Source organism: Prosopis cineraria, unplaced genomic scaffold (assembly GCF_029017545.1).
Source record: "Prosopis cineraria cultivar Desert tree isolate PC_DT_omini unplaced genomic scaffold, ASM2901754v1 PC4, whole genome shotgun sequence".
Taxonomy (NCBI): domain Eukaryota; kingdom Viridiplantae; phylum Streptophyta; class Magnoliopsida; order Fabales; family Fabaceae; genus Prosopis; species Prosopis cineraria.
The window spans coordinates 3,168,898-3,189,053 of NW_026555335.1; the positions used below are offsets into that span (position 1 = coordinate 3,168,898).

Genomic DNA, 20,156 nt, shown 5'->3' on the forward strand with positions numbered 1-20,156 from the left:
GTACATAAAATTTATCCAACTGTTCGGAAAATTAACTTTTTACAATTTGGACCAAAACAAAAGAAGTTTAAATAGAAAAGGGATTTGATATAGATTGAGGGGCATAAATGTCTTACCATGTAAACTTAGAGCCGTGTTTGGATTCAACCAATAACAAGGCGCTTCGGTAACAAGACCCTCAAAGCATCCCCGTTTATAAGCGAAGAGAGAGAAAGCGGCGAAGAGAGGGTTTTGGGCGAAGTAGTGAAACAATGAAACGATAATAGGAGGGGCGTGAGCGGGCGTATGTTTGTATTGTCTTTGTAAGAAGAGTGTGTTTTTGTTGGTCACTCTAAACTCAAAAGGCATAGCAAGCACAGATTAATTCCCTCTTTCAAATATTCGTTAAATAAGCGAACCGTTGCTTCGCTCCCGCCACGCTCATGGCTCAGCTGCAGAGCCAACAGCAGCAGCAGCCACCCATTGATCATGCCCAGAAGACCAAGACTCTCATTTGTGCTCTCAACCTTGTCTCCCGTAACCTCCCTCTGCCTCCTGATCTTTTCAACACCGTTTCTTCCATCTATCATGGCGTCGAAGATGCTTCCAGTAATGGCCATGAATTTGAGGTCCCTGATGGGAGTGGGGGTGGAGCCGGATCTGAAGAGAAACAGGTGGATGCCCCTGCTGACAAGGTTTTGGTAGGTGTTTTACCTTAAATTTTTGCTTAATTCTTTGTTGTGTCTGATTTTTGGGGGTAATTGGCGGAGTTTGTGAGACTAGGGATGTTTCGGTGCAATGGGTTCTTGTCAAGTTTTGGTTTTTTTTTTCCAGGAATTCACTATGATTTAGGAAAATTAATGAGTTTTTGGTGCTTTGAATTGTTTGGGGGCATGCTATTTGCAGCTTAAGTAGAACTTTAGGCTTAATTCGTGCGAAATTAGCCTATCTTACCAATTTTGTTATCTAGACTGATTTGTTACAGTTCTTGTTCAGTTATACCCCACGTTTTTTCTTTTCCTTTTGTTTTTTTTAAATAAAGCTTCTAACTTTTATCAAATTTGTACTATTGTTTTTGTATTGTGCAGGATAATGCAGGAAATTCTAGAGAAGATTTGTTGACGGATCTTGAAGATGCACTATTGAAACAAAGACCAAGTTGTGTGTCGGGTTACAAATTGAAGGAAGAACGGGAAAGCCGTTATAAAAGTCAGATCAAGCATCGGTTAAATGAACTTGAAGGTTAAAATTGTAGTAAAAAAAAAAAGAAGCACTACCTTCTCTCTTACATATTTTGCACCTGTTTAGCTATGTAATCATGGTAGAGAGTGTGGGTTTTATTTCTTAGCACTGCTTTCAGCATGTGAATTCATCCAAGCAGTACCGTTGTGACTCCTTCCAATTTTTCACAACATTGATAGATTAATCAATCTGTTTTTGCAATTGTTATACTCTTAATGACCTTTAGAGCTATCGCTTCCATAATCTATAACACCATCAATCTTGGCCAAGGATTTGGTGGTAAGTGGTGATTGTTGGTTTAGATTTAATCTTTTCTTGTTGATAAGCTTGCTTGAGAACTGATAGATGGTAAGACCAAACTAAGTTATCATGTTCAGGGCATAAACGATGTGTTGGCTGGCCTTATGCATTGTCTGAGATTGACTAAAGTTATATCAACGATTTTTCAAAAACTTTACTTAGACGAAGTATTGTTTTGAGCCAGGATTGCCTTCAAGCAGGGGAGAGGACCTGCAGACAAAGTGCCTGCTTGAGCTGTATGCACTGAAGGTAAACTTGATTCTTGAAATCTTTCCATGACACTTAGTGTATTGTGGCTCATGTCTATCTTGGAAGCTAGATATGTGTGTGTATGTGTGTGTGTGATAGTTGGGCTTTTGCCTCTCTTAGAAGCTGGGCAGGCAGACTTTATTTCTTTTTATGCAATGTGAGGTAGGAAGCTTCAGTTGTTTCTGTGGCTTTTGAAATGTTATTGAGTTTGGCCAACTCGTGCCTTTGTTAGAAGATAGTCGGCACTTATTTCTTTTGGCAAGTTTTAAATTAGAACACTCATGTTTGCGTTATCCTTAAGTGTGGCTAGGTTTATCCAATGTATCAAGTCAAACATTTTGCAGATGCAACTTCTAGCTTTCTCTTCATTTTAATAAAATGTGTAGCTAAAGATTCTTTTCTAGTGAGGGTGATTAGTGTATATGTATATTTTTTTGTTCCATCTAGAGCTGAGAAATGACATGAACTGTGTCCTTGTTGGCAAGGACCTTTTTTTTGGCAGCTAGCAGAGTTACAGAAGAAGGTTCGATCTGATGTGAGTGCTGAATACTGGCTCAATGTTAAATGTGCATATCCTGACAGGCAGTTGTTTGACTGGGGAATGATGCGGTTGCGCCGTCCTATGTATGGTGTTGGGGATCCATTTGCCATGGATGCTGATGATCAGTTAAGGAAGAAAAGGGATGCTGAGGTGATTATGTGTATTAATATTTTTTTTTCTCTCTGTTTGTGTTTGTGTTTGTAATGGCTTTCCATATAATGTATATTATATGTTATATTTCATCTCTCTGGATGATGAAGCTTTATTGATCCAATGAGAATGTTCCATCTTTTTTGTTGATTCATTTGATTGTTCTTAGACTCCTATTATGGTTTATTCTGATGGTTTATGTCAAAGTCCGCTGATACTTGACTGTAAGTCTGGAGCTATATGGGTCGCCTTATCACTAAAACATACCTTGCAATATTTCAATTGGATAGTTCATGGTTTACAAGATTTTAGGAGACATGCTGAAAGCATCACTTGGTGACTCGCATGCATACACACGCTTTCACAGAAGTTGAAAAATAGTTATTAATAGTCTCCCTTTTAGCACCAAGGGCTCCAAAATGCTTTCTGAAGATGTACGGGTAGTTTTAAAATATGCAAGAGTTAATTGATGATGATCAGTATATAGATTAAAAAACAAATGCATATTTAAAAGAATTCTCATAACATATCATAGGTAAATTACAACCTCAAGTACTTGAATCATAAAATACGTCAATGTTTGACAAATTTTCTTAGCTTTATTCTAAAATATATAAACCAACTCTTCTTCATCAAGTGCAACATCATTATATTGATCTTCATTAAGTAATCCTTAAGGTTATATGCATCTTTGTGGTCTAAAATGTAGAAAGAATTATAAATCAACTAGGGTTTTCTAGTTGTCTGCACCTTTTTAGTCTACAATACGATACGTACTAGTTAAAGTAACATGACATGTGTACTGATCTGGAATTTTTTGTTCTATGCTTATTTTCAGTATCTGAAATGGACTAAAATTTGCTTCCTACTTCTCTTGTCTCTAAAACCTCCAATGCAGAGATTGTCAAAATTAGAAGAGGAGGAAAAGAATCAAATAGAGACCAGAAAAAGAAAATTTTTTGCAGAAATACTTAATGCTGTCCGTGAGTTCCAATTACAAATTCAAGCTTCTTTGAAACGAAGAAAACAGAGAAATGATGGTGTTCAGGTACAAAATTCCTTCTTCAGTCTTTCATGTGTTGCGAAACATTTGTTATTTGGAAGAAAATACGATATCTAAATTTGACATATAACATATTATATTTGAAATCACTTGTGACTACTTTTGCCGTGGGAATCAGGTCTACTGACATTTAGTAGTTTGTTTGATCTGTAATTGAATGAGTTACAGTTTCTTATTTGATGTCTTTCTTCTTTGCTGTCTTCAATCTTTATTCTTTTACCCTGCCTCACCCTCTCCCTTTTTGTTATTAATTTTTCTGTTTTAACATTTAATGCAATTCTGGACAAAATGAATATTGAAGCTTTTTTAATCCCAATTCATCCAGCTTAATCTTGCGTATGAAGCTATTTTATTGGTGGTAGGATGGAGTTTGATTTATTGCATATGAAGTTATGAAGTATGATATCTCTCCCTTATAATATTGCATTTCTTAAATTTAAGATTGACTTGTATGTTTCTTTTAAAAAAAAAAAGGATTGACTTGTATAGTTATTGAATTTGAAAGGGACTTTGAAGAGGAGAGGATGGACACAAAGAACATTAAAAGCAAATTATTGTTTGGATGTTACAAAATGAATTCAAGATGCTGCTGAAAAATTGGGGAATACTTTAAAGGAAGGAATTAAGAAATGGGAAGAGAACAGGATATGCAGTTGTAGAAGTATTCCCTTAAGTTCTAATAGTTGTAGGCGCATTGTATTTCCAACTTAATGGATATAGTTGCTGGAGTACATTGGTACTTTCTCTATAATTGATGCTTGTACTTCTCTTGTCTGCAAGGATTTTGTTTATTTCCAAAAGCTGTTAAAAGTTTGAGCATTTCACTGCTTTTCTGTGGCAAATTTATGAGATTTGTTGTTCTTCTTGATGCGTTGAATTTTTCATTTATCATCGATTGAAGAGGGCTTATGCATTCTCATAAGTAATTTTCAGGCATGGCATGGAAGGCAAAGACAACGTGCAACACGGGCTGAGAAATTGAGGTTTCAAGCCTTAAAGGCTGATGATCAAGAAGCTTATATGAGAATGGTCAAAGAGAGTAAGAATGAAAGATTGACTTTGCTTCTTGAGGAAACAAATAAGTTGCTTGTAAATTTGGGAGCAGCTGTTCAGCGTCAAAAGGACTCAAAACAAACAGATGGCATTGAACCTTTGGAAGACTCAGAAGCTGAACTACCAGAGTCAGATGGTTCTAAGAATGGAATATCCAAGGAATCACCTCCTGAGGAATATGCTGATATGATAGATTCTGATCATAATGGTGACACTAGTGATTTACTTGAAGGTCAACGGCAATACCACTCTGCCATACATTCAATTCAAGAAAAGGTAGGTGTCAGTACATTATTTTAATGCACTAAAGTTCTTTAAAATAAATAGTTTTCCCAATGAAAGATGTATTGTGTTTGCCATAATCAGTTTGACTTTCAGCCAGTACATACAGTTATTTCTAATGTTTGTTTGATATTGGGTATGGTGAATGCTTTAGTTTGGATAAGTAATGACCTTATGCTGGGATCAATTTGTAACTTGTTACCAAACAATATATGGATTATGGACAATAACATTCCTTTTGACGCAAGAAAGAACCTTTATTTGGTTAATTCTCCCTGGCTAGTCCCCCCCCCCAAAAAAAAAATAATGATTGGGTGTCGTCTCAATATGTTGTCCTACCCGGGACAAATCACAATGGTCTGATTTGCTTGAGATTTATATTTACTTTAGAATGTACATATAATGTGGGGGTATTTTATATACTTTTTCCAGAATAGTTTCTAATGATCTAAGCTTCGCTTTATATGGATGCCTTACACAACTGTCAGTCCGGTTCTGTTCATGTCAAACACTTGGAATTATGTTCCTTCTATGTAGGTTCTCATAAATTATACATGTTCAACATTTTAATTGAAATTAATGCAAAATTGCACAGTTAGTCATTTGTAATAGTATACCTTATATTGCTGCTCTTCTATGGAAGTTAAATGTGGTATTCTAACAATTTATATTTTTGCAGGTAACTGAGCAACCTTCCATCCTTCAAGGTGGAGAGTTAAGACCATATCAGTTAGAAGGGCTTCAGTGGATGCTTTCTTTGTTCAATAACAATCTAAATGGAATTTTGGCGGACGAAATGGGGCTGGGGAAGACAATACAAACAATTTCTTTGATAGCATATCTTATGGAGAACAAGGGTGTGACTGGTCCCCACTTGATTGTGGCTCCAAAAGCTGTTCTGCCAAATTGGATAAATGAATTCTCGACATGGGTTCCAAGGTATGTCCATTGGAGTTTGTAAAGTTACTACCTCTCCTGCTCTCTTGGTGGGAAGAGGGAGGAGTGTTGTGTTTGATGGGTTTATGTAAATCATGATCACTTTCAAATCACTTGCGGATTTTCTTGTATTCAGCATTACAACTGTTCTTTATGATGGACGGTTGGATGAGCGAAAAGCAATGAAGGAGGAATTGTCAGGAGAGGGGAAGTTTAATGTTCTGATAACACACTATGATCTTATAATGAGAGATAAGGCATTTCTCAAGAAAATTCACTGGTTCTACTTGATTGTGGATGAAGGGCATCGGTTGAAGAATCATGAGTGTGCTCTAGCAAGAACGCTTGACTCTGGGTATGATTCAATATGGCCAATATTTTCCTTACAATTTTTTTTTACACGTGTACATTTTCGAGGATTCTAATGATACAATTGAGGTGATTTTGTTTACATTTGGGATGCTTTTTTGAGTTGGACTTGATGCGCCCTCTTGTTTTATTTTATTTTCAAAAGATGCATATTTACAATCTCAATTTTCAGCCTCTTGTGTTTTAATTTCAAATATACACTTTTTCATCCAATTTTCTTTTATTTGGATGTACCATGCTTGAAAGGAGCGTTGACCTGTAGCTATTTATAATTTATAAAGTATGTTTAAACATTTTATATTAATTTTACAAAATGATTCCTAATTTTCTTTTTCACACTAGTCCCTTTTTTCAGTATTTTATGATATTTTTAATATATTAAATAGTATATAAATATTTAACTATCATCGTTTTGGCCACAATTTGGTCAATGAACCGTGAATCAGTACTTTCACCAATTTAATGTTTGCCTATTTTTAAAAACATTGAATATAACTTATAGAGCATAATTACTTTGCTGGATTTCCTTTTTCCAATTTCACGATTCTTCCTGCTGCTTGGTTGTTTTATTTGTTTGAGAGCTGTTCGAGTTATCAATTTGTTAATAAAGGTTTGAGTCAAGTGGAACAAATGTGATGCCTGCGAGTAAAATTTCAAGTTTTGGCCTTATAGATGGGGGCAAAAAACTTAGTTAGGAGAGCTACTTTTTATTTGGGGTCTAATGATACTTGAATCTGGATTAGTTCATAGTATTGGATACATGATACTTGTCCCTAAATAAAATAACCAATCTGTTTGTGCTGTACACATCTTGACTTTCTTAGGCCCTGCTGCAAAATTTTCATTTCTTAAATAAATCTCTGTGACTTTAATTGTGTTACTTTTCTAATTGAAATTGTATTTGCGTGCAGCTATCACATCCAACGTAGACTCCTGCTGACTGGCACCCCTATTCAGAACAGTTTGCAGGAACTGTGGTCCCTTCTTAATTTTCTCCTTCCAAACATTTTTAATTCAGTTCAAAATTTTGAGGACTGGTTTAATGCCCCCTTTGCGGACCGAGTTGATGTCTCTCTAACAGATGAAGAACAGCTATTGATCATTCGTCGTCTTCATCAAGTGGGTTTCTCTTCTAGTTTCTTTTTCACAGGCCCTTTTCAACTTCTGACTACTCTTTTTCACTCTTAGGTAATAAGACCCTTCATATTGAGAAGGAAGAAAGATGAGGTGGAAAAATATCTTCCGGGGAAATCTCAGGTCATACTCAAATGTGACATGTCATCATGGCAGAAAGTATATTATCAACAAGTTACTGACTTGGGCAGAGTTGGCTTGGACAATGGTTTGTTTGTTTGTCTGTTTTTGGTCATGCTTTCCATTTATCTCCTTGGTTGATTCTCTTTTTTAACAGCTTGACCCCAAAAAATATTTTTTTCAAAGTGCTTTCAATTTAATGTTTGTCAACTGCAAGTGTTTAACCCCCCCACCAAAAAAAAAAAAAATTCCCTTTCTTTGATCGGTTCTCAAAAACCCTTAGCTTGTTATTTTCAGTACATGCTTATGATTCAGATAAGCCCATTTTTAAAAAATAGAGCTATGAACCTTTTCTGTGCGATTTAGTTTCCTGTCATTTCCTAGCGATGTTTGGGCTGTTGGTCCCTCTGATCACCAAAATAAGAAATTTCCTATTGATATGTTTAGCCAGTTGCAACTTTGTTTTGGATAGGTGAATCCTGAAAAACCCATCCATGGTAATTGAATATGGAAATGGTTTATGATCACTCGGTGTGTTGAATTTTTTCTCTCTTTAGACTACATGTTTAAATCTTTCTGTTAGTCAGTTTAACTGAGATTTTGAATATTCTACCCCTGGTAATATTTAGGTTGTTTTCAAAGCTTTTCTGCTTACGCAAGATCTGTGACTAGTTTGTGTCGAACGTTTTTCTAATTGGAGAGCAACTTGTAGGCACTGGGAAATCCAAGAGTCTACAGAATTTAACAATGCAACTCAGAAAGTGTTGTAATCATCCCTACCTCTTTGTGGGAGAACATAATATGTGGAACAAGGATGAGATAGTCCGAGCATCAGGGAAGTTTGAACTCCTCGATCGTTTGCTACCAAAACTTCGCAGAACTGGGCACAGGGTCCTTCTGTTCTCACAAATGACTCGTCTCATGGATATTCTTGAAATTTATCTGCGTCTTCATGATTTCAAGTTTCTTAGACTCGATGGCTCAACAAAAACTGAGGAAAGAGGGACTCTACTGCGACAGTTCAATGCTCCTGACTCTCCATATTTTATGTTTCTTTTGAGCACCCGTGCTGGAGGCCTTGGTCTAAACTTGCAAACAGCAGATACTGTCATAATTTTTGACAGTGATTGGAACCCTCAAATGGATCAACAAGCTGAGGATCGAGCTCATCGCATTGGACAGAAAAAAGAAGTAAGGGTTTTTGTGCTGGTTAGTGTGGGATCAATTGAAGAGGTGATTTTGGAGCGTGCAAAACAAAAGATGGGCATTGATGCTAAAGTCATCCAGGCGGGGCTTTTTAACACAACTTCAACAGGTCTGTTGTATTCCTGATATATTATGGCGTTAGAATATGCTCACTTTTTCTTTTTCTGGTTTTTTTTTTTTTTTTTTGCCATCTCTATGCTCACTTTTTAAAAATCAAGTAGAGGATTTCATTTGAATTTTAGAGGAAAAAGGGCGAGAAAATAGCCTTTGGTTCACTGATTCAGCAGAAGCACTGAACCGTGTTGCTTATAATCATGGCTGAACTTATGTATTGTGTTGTATCAAGCTGCACTAGCAAAGAGCCAAAGAACAAATCATTGGAGAGACTGAAAAATAATCTGAGTCATTGAAGTCTGTCATATAGCTAAATTGTGTGTGGTTGCAGCTCAGGACAGGAGAGAAATGTTGGAAGAGATTATGCGCAGAGGCACAAGCTCACTTGGGACTGATGTGCCAAGTGAGAGGGAAATCAACCGCCTTGCAGCTCGATCAGATGAAGAATTTTGGTTGTTTGAGAGAATGGATGAAGAGAGAAGGCAGAAGGAGAACTACAGATCTCGCCTCATGGAAGAACATGAAGTGCCAGATTGGGTGTATTCTGCAACAGTGAACAAGGATGACAAGGTGAAAAGTTCTGCTTTTGGTAGTGTTACTGGAAAGCGGAAAAGAAAAGAAGTGGTTTATGCTGATACGTTAAGTGATCTACAATGGATGAAAGCTGTGGAGAATGGGGAAGACGTGTCAAGACTTCCAGTTAAAGGGAGAAGAAGAGACCACCTGCCACCCGACAGCAACACAATTGCTGGTGATAACGTGCAAGCAGAAGAAAGTTTTTCTGAACTACAAAATGAAAGCTTCTCTATGGCGAAAGAGAGATCAAGTGAAGACTCATTCCATGTCAACCCTGGTCCTGCCCCAAAAAGACTCAGGCAGGAAGTAATAAATACACAGAAACATGAATACGAGGGCGTCAGAGGAAGTGTTTTGAATGAGCATATGTTTTCCTGGAATACCTATAGAAAGAAAAGATCAAGCAGTCTTGCTCAGAGCTCATCGTTATCTGATTCCAGGGGGCAAAGTTCAATGGAAGAGCAAATTGGAGCTGATGTGCCATGGCTACCTATCTTTACCATAGCAATGAAGCTGTGATTCTGCTTTTAGCCCTAGGAATTTATCAGTACTTTTAGCTAGATGACACTCAATCAACGAATGATCGTTTCCACCAAATTCATTCTGGTATTTGTAATCTGCCTATCGGCATCAATGTAAAATCAATCAATCTCTGTCCATGATCTTATAGGCACAAATTTTGGAATTAGCCTCTTAACATTGGTGATTTCTGATCTGACTAAAACGGATGAATGAAGACCAAAGTGTTGTATAAATCAAAACCTTACATTAAGCATTAAGCGGAGGAGAAATGCGGAAAGTGATTTAATTAATCTTTTAATCACGAGTCAGATTAAAACGAAGTTTGTCACACGGGCCACTGACTTACTCTACTCCGGTGACGCCTGTTATTTTTTTCAAACTTTGTTTAGTCTAAAATATAAATCTAATTTGATAATATCAAGGACCTTTAATATTTTCCCTATATTTTACCCTTATGTGCAATTAAATATTATAAGTAATTAACTTATTTGAGAAATGTGTTACCTTGACATGCTGAGGATAGATTTGCAAAGTACTGCAAATTTTTACGTTGTGATTCCATTTAACTATCACTCTTGGCCTGAGTGCAGTATTATGGATAAGTGGAGTGTATCTGTCAACCATTAAGGGAAACTTTTATTTTTAGTTATCAGATATCAGAGCTGCCTTGGAGAGACAGCTAATTAAGGCATGCCAGCTGCTTAGGTTACCGGAGCATATCATCTAGTTGGGCATGATCTTTATATATATATATATATATATATATATATATATATAAAATTAAGTTTAGGTGAGCTGGGGGGGTCACCAGGATCAAAATATGCTTCCAATGAATACTTAAAAAGATAATTACAGATTGCTCACTTACAAAATTCTCACAATAACAATAAATTTTAATTCCATGACCTCATAGGTTATGAGTCAATTTTTGCGAACACAAGGATAATCTTCTTTCCTCCAATAAGTGGCAAATCTTATGCGTATTTCTATGGGACCAAAGCTTTTAAGCTAAATAAATGCGAATGTTATAGCATTGCTTCAGTTATAGTAAATTAATATACTCTCCTCTACAATAATAATGGAATCTATCTTTACAACGGCATGCTTTAATTATAGTTATTCGCTTTTTATTCATTCAAATATGTCAAGGTGAATATCCAACCAATGTTACATGCATGGCGCACTCCTCCCTCATCATTCTTGAGTCTTTTTCAGGGGAAATTCTTACATTCCTTTTTCACTCTTAAGTGGATCGCCTGCTTAATTACTGTTCACGTGACCAATCAAGATTAAAAATATAACTCAAGTTCACCGGAAATATTATATATTCCTTTAGAAGTTCAAAGCGGTACTCTTATCAACTCCAATAGTTTCAAAAAATATTTATTAAGCTTTATAAAGTAATTTGGCAATGTAATAAATATTTCTATGTACTAATTGTCTTTCTCAATTTATATGCAAGTACTTAAAAAACATACTCCTTCCAGACTGCATTATAAGTCACTGTTAACTGATAATTTATGTTTTTAAAAAAAGTTAGTTAAAATCTTTTCGTTCAAAAAAAAAAGTTAGTTAAAATCTTGATTTTATAAAAAAATTTGACATTTTCCCAATCATATCTTGAATGAAATAACTACAATATTTGATTTATTTAAAACATACTCATCAATTACTTGAGTAGAGTACGATAAAGTAAGTGTATGGTTCATCAATTACTTGAGTAGAGTACGATAAAGTAAGTGTATGGTTGGATATATATATATATATATATATATATCTTAATTGATATCTTGTATTTTTGACTAAATGAGAATTTAAAAAAATGACATGTACTCTCTCCAATCTCATTTATAAGTCATATTTTAAAAGGTTCATTTAATTTTATTTATAAGTTACGGTGTGGCTCTTTAAATAACATTTGAAAGATATTTTTAAAATTACCTTTTATGAAAGAGAAAAAGTAACATGACATCATTTTTTAAATTTATTATACAAGGGCATATTTATAACTCTATATACTTTTATTCTTTGTATTTTTTTTTATATTGGTATCAATAAAGTTGGCAAGAATAACTTGAGAGGAACAAAGGATTATTGTGAAAAGAAGGCAGCATTTTAAAAGCAAAGGCAAATGCTTAAACAACATACTTCCTCTGTTAAAAAATGTAAGGTATTTTTTGAGGAGTTGGATGTTCAACAATGTAAGGTATTTTTAATCTTTTAAGATATAATCATTGTTTTGCTCAAAAAAAAGATATAATCATTGCTTTTTTTTTAAAAAAATACTTTTTATTTATTATAGAATATTTAATAAGGATAAATATAAAAAGATAATATCAATTTAAAAATAAGTAATTATTTTATTAAAGAATAAAATTTTATTAAAAATACTTTAAACGGGAGAGTATATTTCGAAATGGGAGGAAGTTATATATTTTAAAACCATAAGAAAGAGTTGAGTAGGTACCTCAACTCCAACTTACATGATCTCATACGATAGGCATAAAATGAAGGCCAAACATATATAGCAAGACAAATGCCAAATTACCCCAACAACCCCCCCCCCCCTTCTTTTTTTATTTGGGGAAGGGGTGCTCAACTCAGTCTCTATTTTGACTCATGGATCTGCTCTCTTTTTTTAGAATAGACGGCCAAATAGCAACAATAATGCAGATGCTTGGACGGAGTCAGATGAGAAAAGAAGCCAAACGGTTGAAAACTTTCTTGGCATTATCGGTTTCGGGATTGAAGATGTGGAAGCAATGATCCTCACCTTCAACTTCATACAATTCAACTTCACCTTTCCACCCACTCTCCTTCACTGCCTCGTAGTACAGAACCACTCTGTCTCTAAGCTGATCTTTGCCACAAACATAAACAAGTAGCTTAGAGCACCCCATGCTGGCCAAGCTAGGAGCGCCATCCACCGTCGGGTTGATCGCCGGATTATCGATCCCTCCCGGTGCTGATGGGTACAAGAAGTTCCACAGTAAAAGCGGCAGGCTCTGTTCGTGCCCCTCCTTTGGTTCAGATCCGATGGGCTTCGATCCCCAGAAGAACGGGCACGAAAGGAAGCCGCCCGCTAATTTCACACCACCAGGTAAATCTTCCGCCCCACATCGCATGGCTATGTTGTGCACGATATTTCCACCGGCGCTGTCACCGCCGAGGTAAACTCTGTTGAAATCGCCGTGATTGAGGAGCCATGGTTCGCCGGCGTTGGTGGGCGTTGAATGGGAAGAAACCCATTTGAGAGAGTCCCAGCAATCTTCGAAGGCTGCCGGAAGACGGTGCTCTGGGGCAAGCCTGTACTCAACGGAGACGGCGATGACATTAGCCTCGGCGGCTATGAGGTTGAGGTAGCGTTGGTCGAGGAAGGAGAAGGCGGATTCGAGGCAGAATCCACCGCCGTGAAAGTAGACCAAGATGGGAAGCTTCTGGACTTTAGATTGGACGGACCTGGGGAGATAAAGGCGAGCGGAGATGGAAGGGTCGTCGGAGATGACGACGTCTTTGGATGAAACTCCGGTGTCGTTGTCATGGAGAGATGGTGGGACAATGGGGGACCCAAAGAGGCGTTCGACGGTGCCATCCTTGTAGAGTCGGATAAGATTAGGAAACTCTATTTCTATCTCTTTTGTTGCACTTGATGTAGCAGAGGCAGCGGAAGCCATTGAAATTACAGAGGAAACAGGGTATCAGAAACAGCAAGAGCGATTCTATGGAACTGAGAAGAGAATAGAAGAGAAGAGGGTGAACAAGTGATGTTCGAAGTTTCAATACATTTTTATAGACAAAACAATCATCAACATATCATTTAAATAATAATAACGTGTCGCAATCAAAAAAGATATATGTCCCCGAGGCAAAGTACGTGCCAGTTGTAATACAATTTTCCGCTGGCTTTCAGCTACTCCACCGAATCAAGGGATTTCAGCTTTAACGATTCTTTAGGTTATAAATGGAATGAAATTAAAAAAAATAAAAATAAATTAAATCTCCTAATATCACATGCTATAAATATAAAAATCACTGCACCTTTTACAAACCTAACCAATTATTATTTTAAATTTTATAAACTAAATTAACTTTTTATTTAGAAACATGGTTCATCTTTGGTTCCCATCTTGATTAATTTAATTTTATTTTTATTTTTTTAATTCATTACATTCATTTTCTTTCTAGTAAGCAAATGAACTCTGAATATATCTTAAAATTAAAAAATATCTAATTTTAACCCTATTAGAAGTAGAAAAAAAAATACATAGTATATGATAAGTCATAAAATTTATAATATGCGTAAATATGAAAAAGGATATTGAATGACTTTCCACTTGCCTTATATTAAGAATTAAATAATCTTTCTAAAAAATGCCCCCATAATATGGATAGAATGGAGTATATTATAAGATTTTTAACAAAATTATGCCCACCAATAAACTAGTTAATAATTATATTTAAAATTATATTTTCTCATGTTTGTGCTTATTTAATAGGATATCTCAATTAGAAATTCTTATTAATTACCACACCCCTTAATTAAATATATTTTTAGAGAAAGCCTTATTAATTATTTTCTCCATCCTAATTTATAATATACTTTTGATGAATATTTAATATTTTAAAATATAATATACTATGATAAAAATAAAATTTTACCAATAGTATTTTTTAATAGTACCTTTTTTATTATATTCTCTCTCTCTTGCTAGAAGTCTCTCACTCTTTAATTTTATTAAATGAAAGACGTTTTTTAAAATTTATAATTTTATTTTAAAAAATAAGCAAGCTGTAAAGTAAATCTAATAAAGTACGTAAGATTTTATTTAAAAATATTTTATAAATTAAAATAAAAAATATATATTTTAAAAAATTCAAAATATTTTATATTTTTTATCGTGATACTTCAAAAAAAAAATGTCTCAAAATATCATACAGGAGTATAGAACTAGGAGAATTATGCCTGCATCTCACTGGTGGCAGCGCCAGACGCTGAGCCACATGCACCTAATTTTATTTAAAAGTTAATATTTTTTTTTGAAAAAATAAGTAATTTAATAATTAAAAATACTGATTATTCTATGAAAAAAATACAATAACATAAATAGTGTAATCGTAATTTTTTAAAAAATTATATTAAATTGGTTAATATAATCTTTTATATAAATAATTAAATATGCTCTTTATATACTATTTAAAAATTAAAATATTATATATCTAATCAGCGTTTGAGCTCATATATTTGTACTTAGTTTAGGAATGCGAAATATCATGAGTGCAGATGTAAAATTATAAAATTTACATATTCTATTCATAATTTTATTTTCAAAGTAAAGGTGCATCTGCACCCTGATTATAACGTGCGCCACGGCATCCACCCAATATACTAGAATATGATAAAGTTTGTTGAAAACTTGAATACATAAATTGATATTGTTTTGGCCAAAAAAAAAAACTACATAAATTGATATTGTACTTGTGCTCAATAAATTTTATGTTTCTAAAGCGCTGCATGAGATATGAGAATAGTCCCTCCCGTGACAATTTTCTTGTCAATTTATTAATTTTTTTTTTTTGCCGTAAGTCATTTGAGTGGCCCTTGGAGGAAATGATGGAGAATTAGTGTGAAAGGAGAAAATTGCAGTTTCTTGGCTATTAAAATTGACTTGAAAAAAATCATATGATAGAGTTAATTGGAACTTCTTGAAGAATTGCCAATCAAAACTTCAATTACTGAGTTAGATAGTGAATGTTATATGAAATTGTATAACCACTTTTTCTATGCAATTCATTTGGAATGGGGGAAGAGCTTATTCATTCAAACCACCAAGAAGTGTTGGACAAGGCGATAATATCTGTGCTTATCTTCTTATGATTTCTATGGAGAAACTTGCCCATTTGATCTAGCAAAAAATGGATGATCGTGAATAGAAGCCAGTCAAAGTCTGTAAGGATAGCCCTCTTATCTCTCATTTGCTTTTTGTTGATAATATTTTTCTTTTTACAGAAGCTTCTCTTCAATAGTTTGATGTAATTAATGATTGCTTAAATCAGCTCTATGAAAATTCATGACTTAAGATTAATGCAACAAAGATCAAGGTGTTCTTCTCCTTCAATGTATCTTACCATAAAAGCTTGGAGTTGAGTAATGCTCTCGATTTCTCTTACACCTTGGACCTTGCCAAGTGCCTGAGAGTACCAATCCTTCACAAGCGAGTAGATAAAAATATGTACCAAGAAGCTATTGATAAGGTAGAAAAAAGGTTGACTAATTGGAAGGCTAATTCACTTACCATGTTGATCAATTTTGTCAATTATAGTATTCCTACTTACACCATGCAAACAACTAGCATCCCAGCTACAACATGTGATGAACTGGAGAGGGCAAACAGCAACTTCCTTTGGAGTATTACTAGTGAAAAGAGAAAAGTGCATCTAGTTACTTTGGGTAAAGTATGTAGACCTAACACTCATAGAGGAAATGGAATTAAGCATGCGCAACCACATAATCAAGCATTTTAGATGAAGCTGGGTTGGCATATTATCAAACATCGAGATGACCTTTGGGTTCAAGTTATAAAAAGTAAATATAAATATGGTTTTGATATCCTTCTGACTATTAATAAGAAAAGACCATGTTCTATTATATGGTCCAGAATTGAAGCCACTTGGGATTTTATCCAAACTAGGACCATTATTAGTAAAGATCGATAGGATGCTAGTTGGAAGCAAAGCCAGAGTGGCTGATTCTTGGTTAAGTTTGCCTACAAAAAGGTGGCTCAACATATAATTGATTACAATAGCACTTAAGAGCGAATCTAAAAGCTTCAAGTCTCAAAACTCTAAGTCTTTTTTATGGTTATTATATCATAACAAATTGCTTACTAATACAAGTCAAATGCAACATGGAATGCTCTTGGATGTCTGGTGTGAGACCTGTCAAGATGTTATGGAGGATCTCATCCACTATCCTACGAGAGTGCCCAATCACAAAAAGCTTTTGGGTGGAACATATTGCACATAAGGGCAGAGTGAAGTTCTTTGGTGTGGATCAGATGGAATCTGCAATCCTAAAGAAAGAAGAGATGCACTCCTTGCAGCTCTTTCTTTTCTATTGTGTGTTGGCTCCTTTGGAGAAGATGGAATGAGAATGTTTTTCAAGACAAAACCACTTCAAATGCTACTATTGATGCTCAAAGTCTAATAGTTATAAACATTTTTAAAGAATATCAAAGCAAGCTCGCAGGAATTGTGTGGTGGAGGCATACTAGCCCTATCCTTAGTGGAATTTGGTACCCACCAACTGATGGATGGAATAAATTGATGTGGATGGTGTGTATGTTGTAACAGAAAATATTTTTGGATGTGGTGGTTTGATTCGCAATCATAAGGGAGAATTCTAGAGTGAACTCATGTTCAAGATGAGTGATGGAGACCCATTACATGCCAAGTCGTGGGCTTATTTGTAGGGGGCTTAAAGTTATTTGGATCTTGGATATATAAAGATTATTCTTGAATCGAATTCCTTGGAGGCTATTGAAGCAATAAATGGAGCAATCTCTCTCTCAATTGGATTCTGATTTGTCTCAAAAATACAAGTCCTATTGAATCGTGCCTGAAAAGTACATGTTCAAATAATCTCTAGATATGGTAATGAAACAACAGATGTCCTTACTAAGAAGGCCCTATCGTGCATAGCTAGGTTTCATTCTTTGAATTTTTCTTCTTATGACTTAATTCTTATGATACAACAAGACACTCTTACTATGGTGTAGTTTATTTGTTATCAAAAAGAAAAAAGATAAAGAAAATCGCAGCCAGTTTGGTCAAAAACGTCTCCCGGAGAAAGTGGTGGACTAGGTGATGACATGGAGGAGGAAAAAGATTATTTAATTTATAAAGAGATTAATATATATATATATATATATATATATAACAAGATAAAACGACGAATTAAAAAATAAACATCACGAGCAATGAACCCAGTGGGAGGTTTCTTAAGAGAAAGATGTTAAGGAACTTGTCCCAACGAATGATTCTTATATAAGCTGAAGCATTCTCTGGAAAGGGAGGAAAGTGTGAACAGTAATTCGCCGTAGTAGCACATGCGAGGACGAACAAATGAACATCCAAACCATCCGAATGTTTCCTTCTCACTTTTTGGAGTTTTACTTCGTCATAGCAAATAAATCCCAGACTAAATTTATCGGTGTATGATTTGATTTTTACCAGATAAACTTGCATAGTGATATTGCGGTGGTCGGTGGAGAACTAATATGATTAATAAAATTATTCCGATCCTTCTAATTTCATTGAATAAATCCAGATATAAAATAATGGTTTGTGAATGAATAAATAACGTTATCTCCCAGCAAAGCATTTGACATGTTTTGTTGAAATCACATTGGCTTGTCCTTGATCTCTTCATTCACCATGGCCTTTTTTTATGGCAATTGGAGTCTCCATTTTAAAATAAGATAAGCTTCGACTTGGCCAAAGATAATACTCTCTCCTTCCAATTTTAAATTAGTTGGATTGGTTATTTGTCAAAAAAAATATGTATTGTTTTCCTTAAAATACTCCTTCCTTTATAAGCAATACATATATATAACCATATGAATAGTTTAAAAAAATAATAAATATGAAAGACAAAATAGATTGAGCTTACATTTAGAATTTAGAACCAAACCAACCTCCTCAACTAATTCATTAAAATAAGTATTATTTAAAATTATACCGGAATATTTTGCAAGGCTCATTCTTCATTAGGTGAAATAATCGTTAACTTCAAGATCTGGCTAAATTAAGCCAACAACAATCCAATCACCAAATCCATCTACATAAATCTAACTCGATGGTTAGATTATTCAATTGTTGATTGAACAGAAAATTAATCAAATTAAAATTTTCACTATAAAATGAAACTAATAGATAGTATTAGTTTGTAAGAATTATCAACAAAGGCCAATGGAACAATAGAGCCATGCCTGTTGGCTGCAGTGTTGTTGACACTGGATTGAACCGGACGGTCCAATCAATCCAACTGTCATCCACTGAACAAAACAGTTTACCAATCTGACAATTGATCTGGGTTGGCCTGAATTTAAATGGTCGATTTTGAGAGAACTGGTTTTGACCCGAAAATCAGAGTCGGGCAACTTTGATCAACCCGGTTCAAAGCCAAGAAAAAATTTAAAAGAAAAAGAAATTTAGGCTAAATTGTTTAGATTTACAATCTCTCTTTTCTAATCACTAATTCTCTCTTTTCTTCTCTTTTCTAATCCCTAATCTCTCCTTTATGGTCCAAACTCAATTTCTAACTTCTCCTTCAACCTCTATCTCCAGCTTTAGAGATCTAACCTTTGATATCGAGACTGAAAGCTTGTGAGTCATGACATAACAGTGTGCCTCCAACTCTAACATTTTTCTTTGAGATCACAAGCTTGTACTGATATGCCTCTACCTTTAGCTCCAACGGTCCAAACATCTAATTTTTAAAATTGAGATTCCAAACATCATTAACAAATTAATTTTTTATTTATATAGTTGTATATATAAATATTATTTTTTATTTAATGTTTATATTATTAGTTCGATTGATGGTCTAACCATCGATTAGATCATAAAAATCACGATTCGTTATTTATTTTGATTTGATATTGGATCTGAATTTCAAAACACTGATTGGCTGTTGCGTGATGCGACCGCCACCGAATGAAACCGTCAAAAATACAGTTGGAGCGGCCATTCTTTGACTTTTCTATGCTTGTACTTTTATGGCCCCACCTGTCGGCGTTTTATGCTTTTATCATTTCATGAATACCAGACACTGGCTGCGAGTTACGAGTAACCTCCAAGTATTAAAACAAGAGTCCAATATATGAGCTTTTAAACAACAACTGATGTTACTTCCTTCATCTTAATTTATAAAATATTTTTAAAAAAATATAACATCTTAAAATTTAAGGCTTTTGACAAGTTATTTTAAAAACATTTTTTTATTCTTTAAAATAAAAAAATTATTTAATAATATATTTTCAAAAAATATTTTGAAAAACAAAAAAATCAGGTATTGTTTAAGAGAATAAAAAAACGAAAACATCTTTTAAATATTTTAATATTATTATTTTAAAGAATAAAATAAAATGCAAAAAAATTATTTTTATTTATTTATTTTTGTTCTTAAAACATGTTTTTAAAAACACCAATTCTTAAAATAATAAAATAAAAATAATTGCAAACAAGTCCTAAGACACTTTGACAATAAGATTGCATCTGTGATGATTTTTCAACATTACCCTTCAAATATATTTTCTCTTT

General features: G+C 34.4%; 2 protein-coding genes across 3 annotated transcripts; one reads left to right on the top strand and one right to left on the bottom strand.

Moving 5' to 3' along the window:
* The first annotated feature begins 211 nt into the window (after positions 1–211).
* LOC129308606 (probable ATP-dependent DNA helicase CHR12) lies at positions 212–9,999 on the top strand. Of its 2 annotated transcripts, XM_054949837.1 has the most exons (12): positions 212–680; positions 1,068–1,221; positions 1,706–1,770; positions 2,273–2,461; positions 3,360–3,509; positions 4,458–4,853; positions 5,539–5,798; positions 5,932–6,150; positions 7,076–7,283; positions 7,353–7,506; positions 8,131–8,733; positions 9,070–9,999. In XM_054949837.1, the coding sequence occupies exons 1-12, from the start codon at positions 423–425 to the stop codon at positions 9,831–9,833; spliced, it is 3,420 nt and encodes a 1,139-aa protein (XP_054805812.1). In that variant the 5' UTR covers positions 212–422; the 3' UTR covers positions 9,834–9,999. The 2 variants fall into 2 exon arrangements, with proteins under 2 accessions (XP_054805812.1, XP_054805813.1); XM_054949838.1 differs by lacking the exons at positions 212–680; positions 1,068–1,221 and having other exon boundaries at positions 1,708–1,770; positions 2,256–2,461.
* A 2,405-nt stretch (positions 10,000–12,404) lies between these two features.
* Positions 12,405–13,600, bottom strand: LOC129308613 (2-hydroxyisoflavanone dehydratase-like). Its single transcript, XM_054949851.1, has one exon. It carries the CDS (start codon positions 13,508–13,510, stop codon positions 12,524–12,526), a length of 987 nt encoding a protein of 328 aa, XP_054805826.1. The 5' UTR covers positions 13,511–13,600; the 3' UTR covers positions 12,405–12,523.
* Between the last annotated feature and the right edge of the window lie 6,556 nt (positions 13,601–20,156).

Bases quoted from the DNA above. Each gene is read 5' to 3' on its own strand.
- LOC129308613 (XM_054949851.1), bottom strand. From the start codon at position 13,510: ATGGCTTCCGCTGCCTCTGCTACATCAAGTGCAACAAAAGAGATAGAA.
- LOC129308606 (XM_054949837.1), top strand. From the start codon at position 423: ATGGCTCAGCTGCAGAGCCAACAGCAGCAGCAGCCACCCATTGATCAT. The intron at 3,510-4,457 runs GTACAAAATTCC...AGTAATTTTCAG, and splicing joins AGAGAAATGATGGTGTTCAG to GCATGGCATGGAAGGCAAAG. The intron at 7,284-7,352 runs GTGGGTTTCTCT...TTTCACTCTTAG, and splicing joins TCATTCGTCGTCTTCATCAA to GTAATAAGACCCTTCATATT.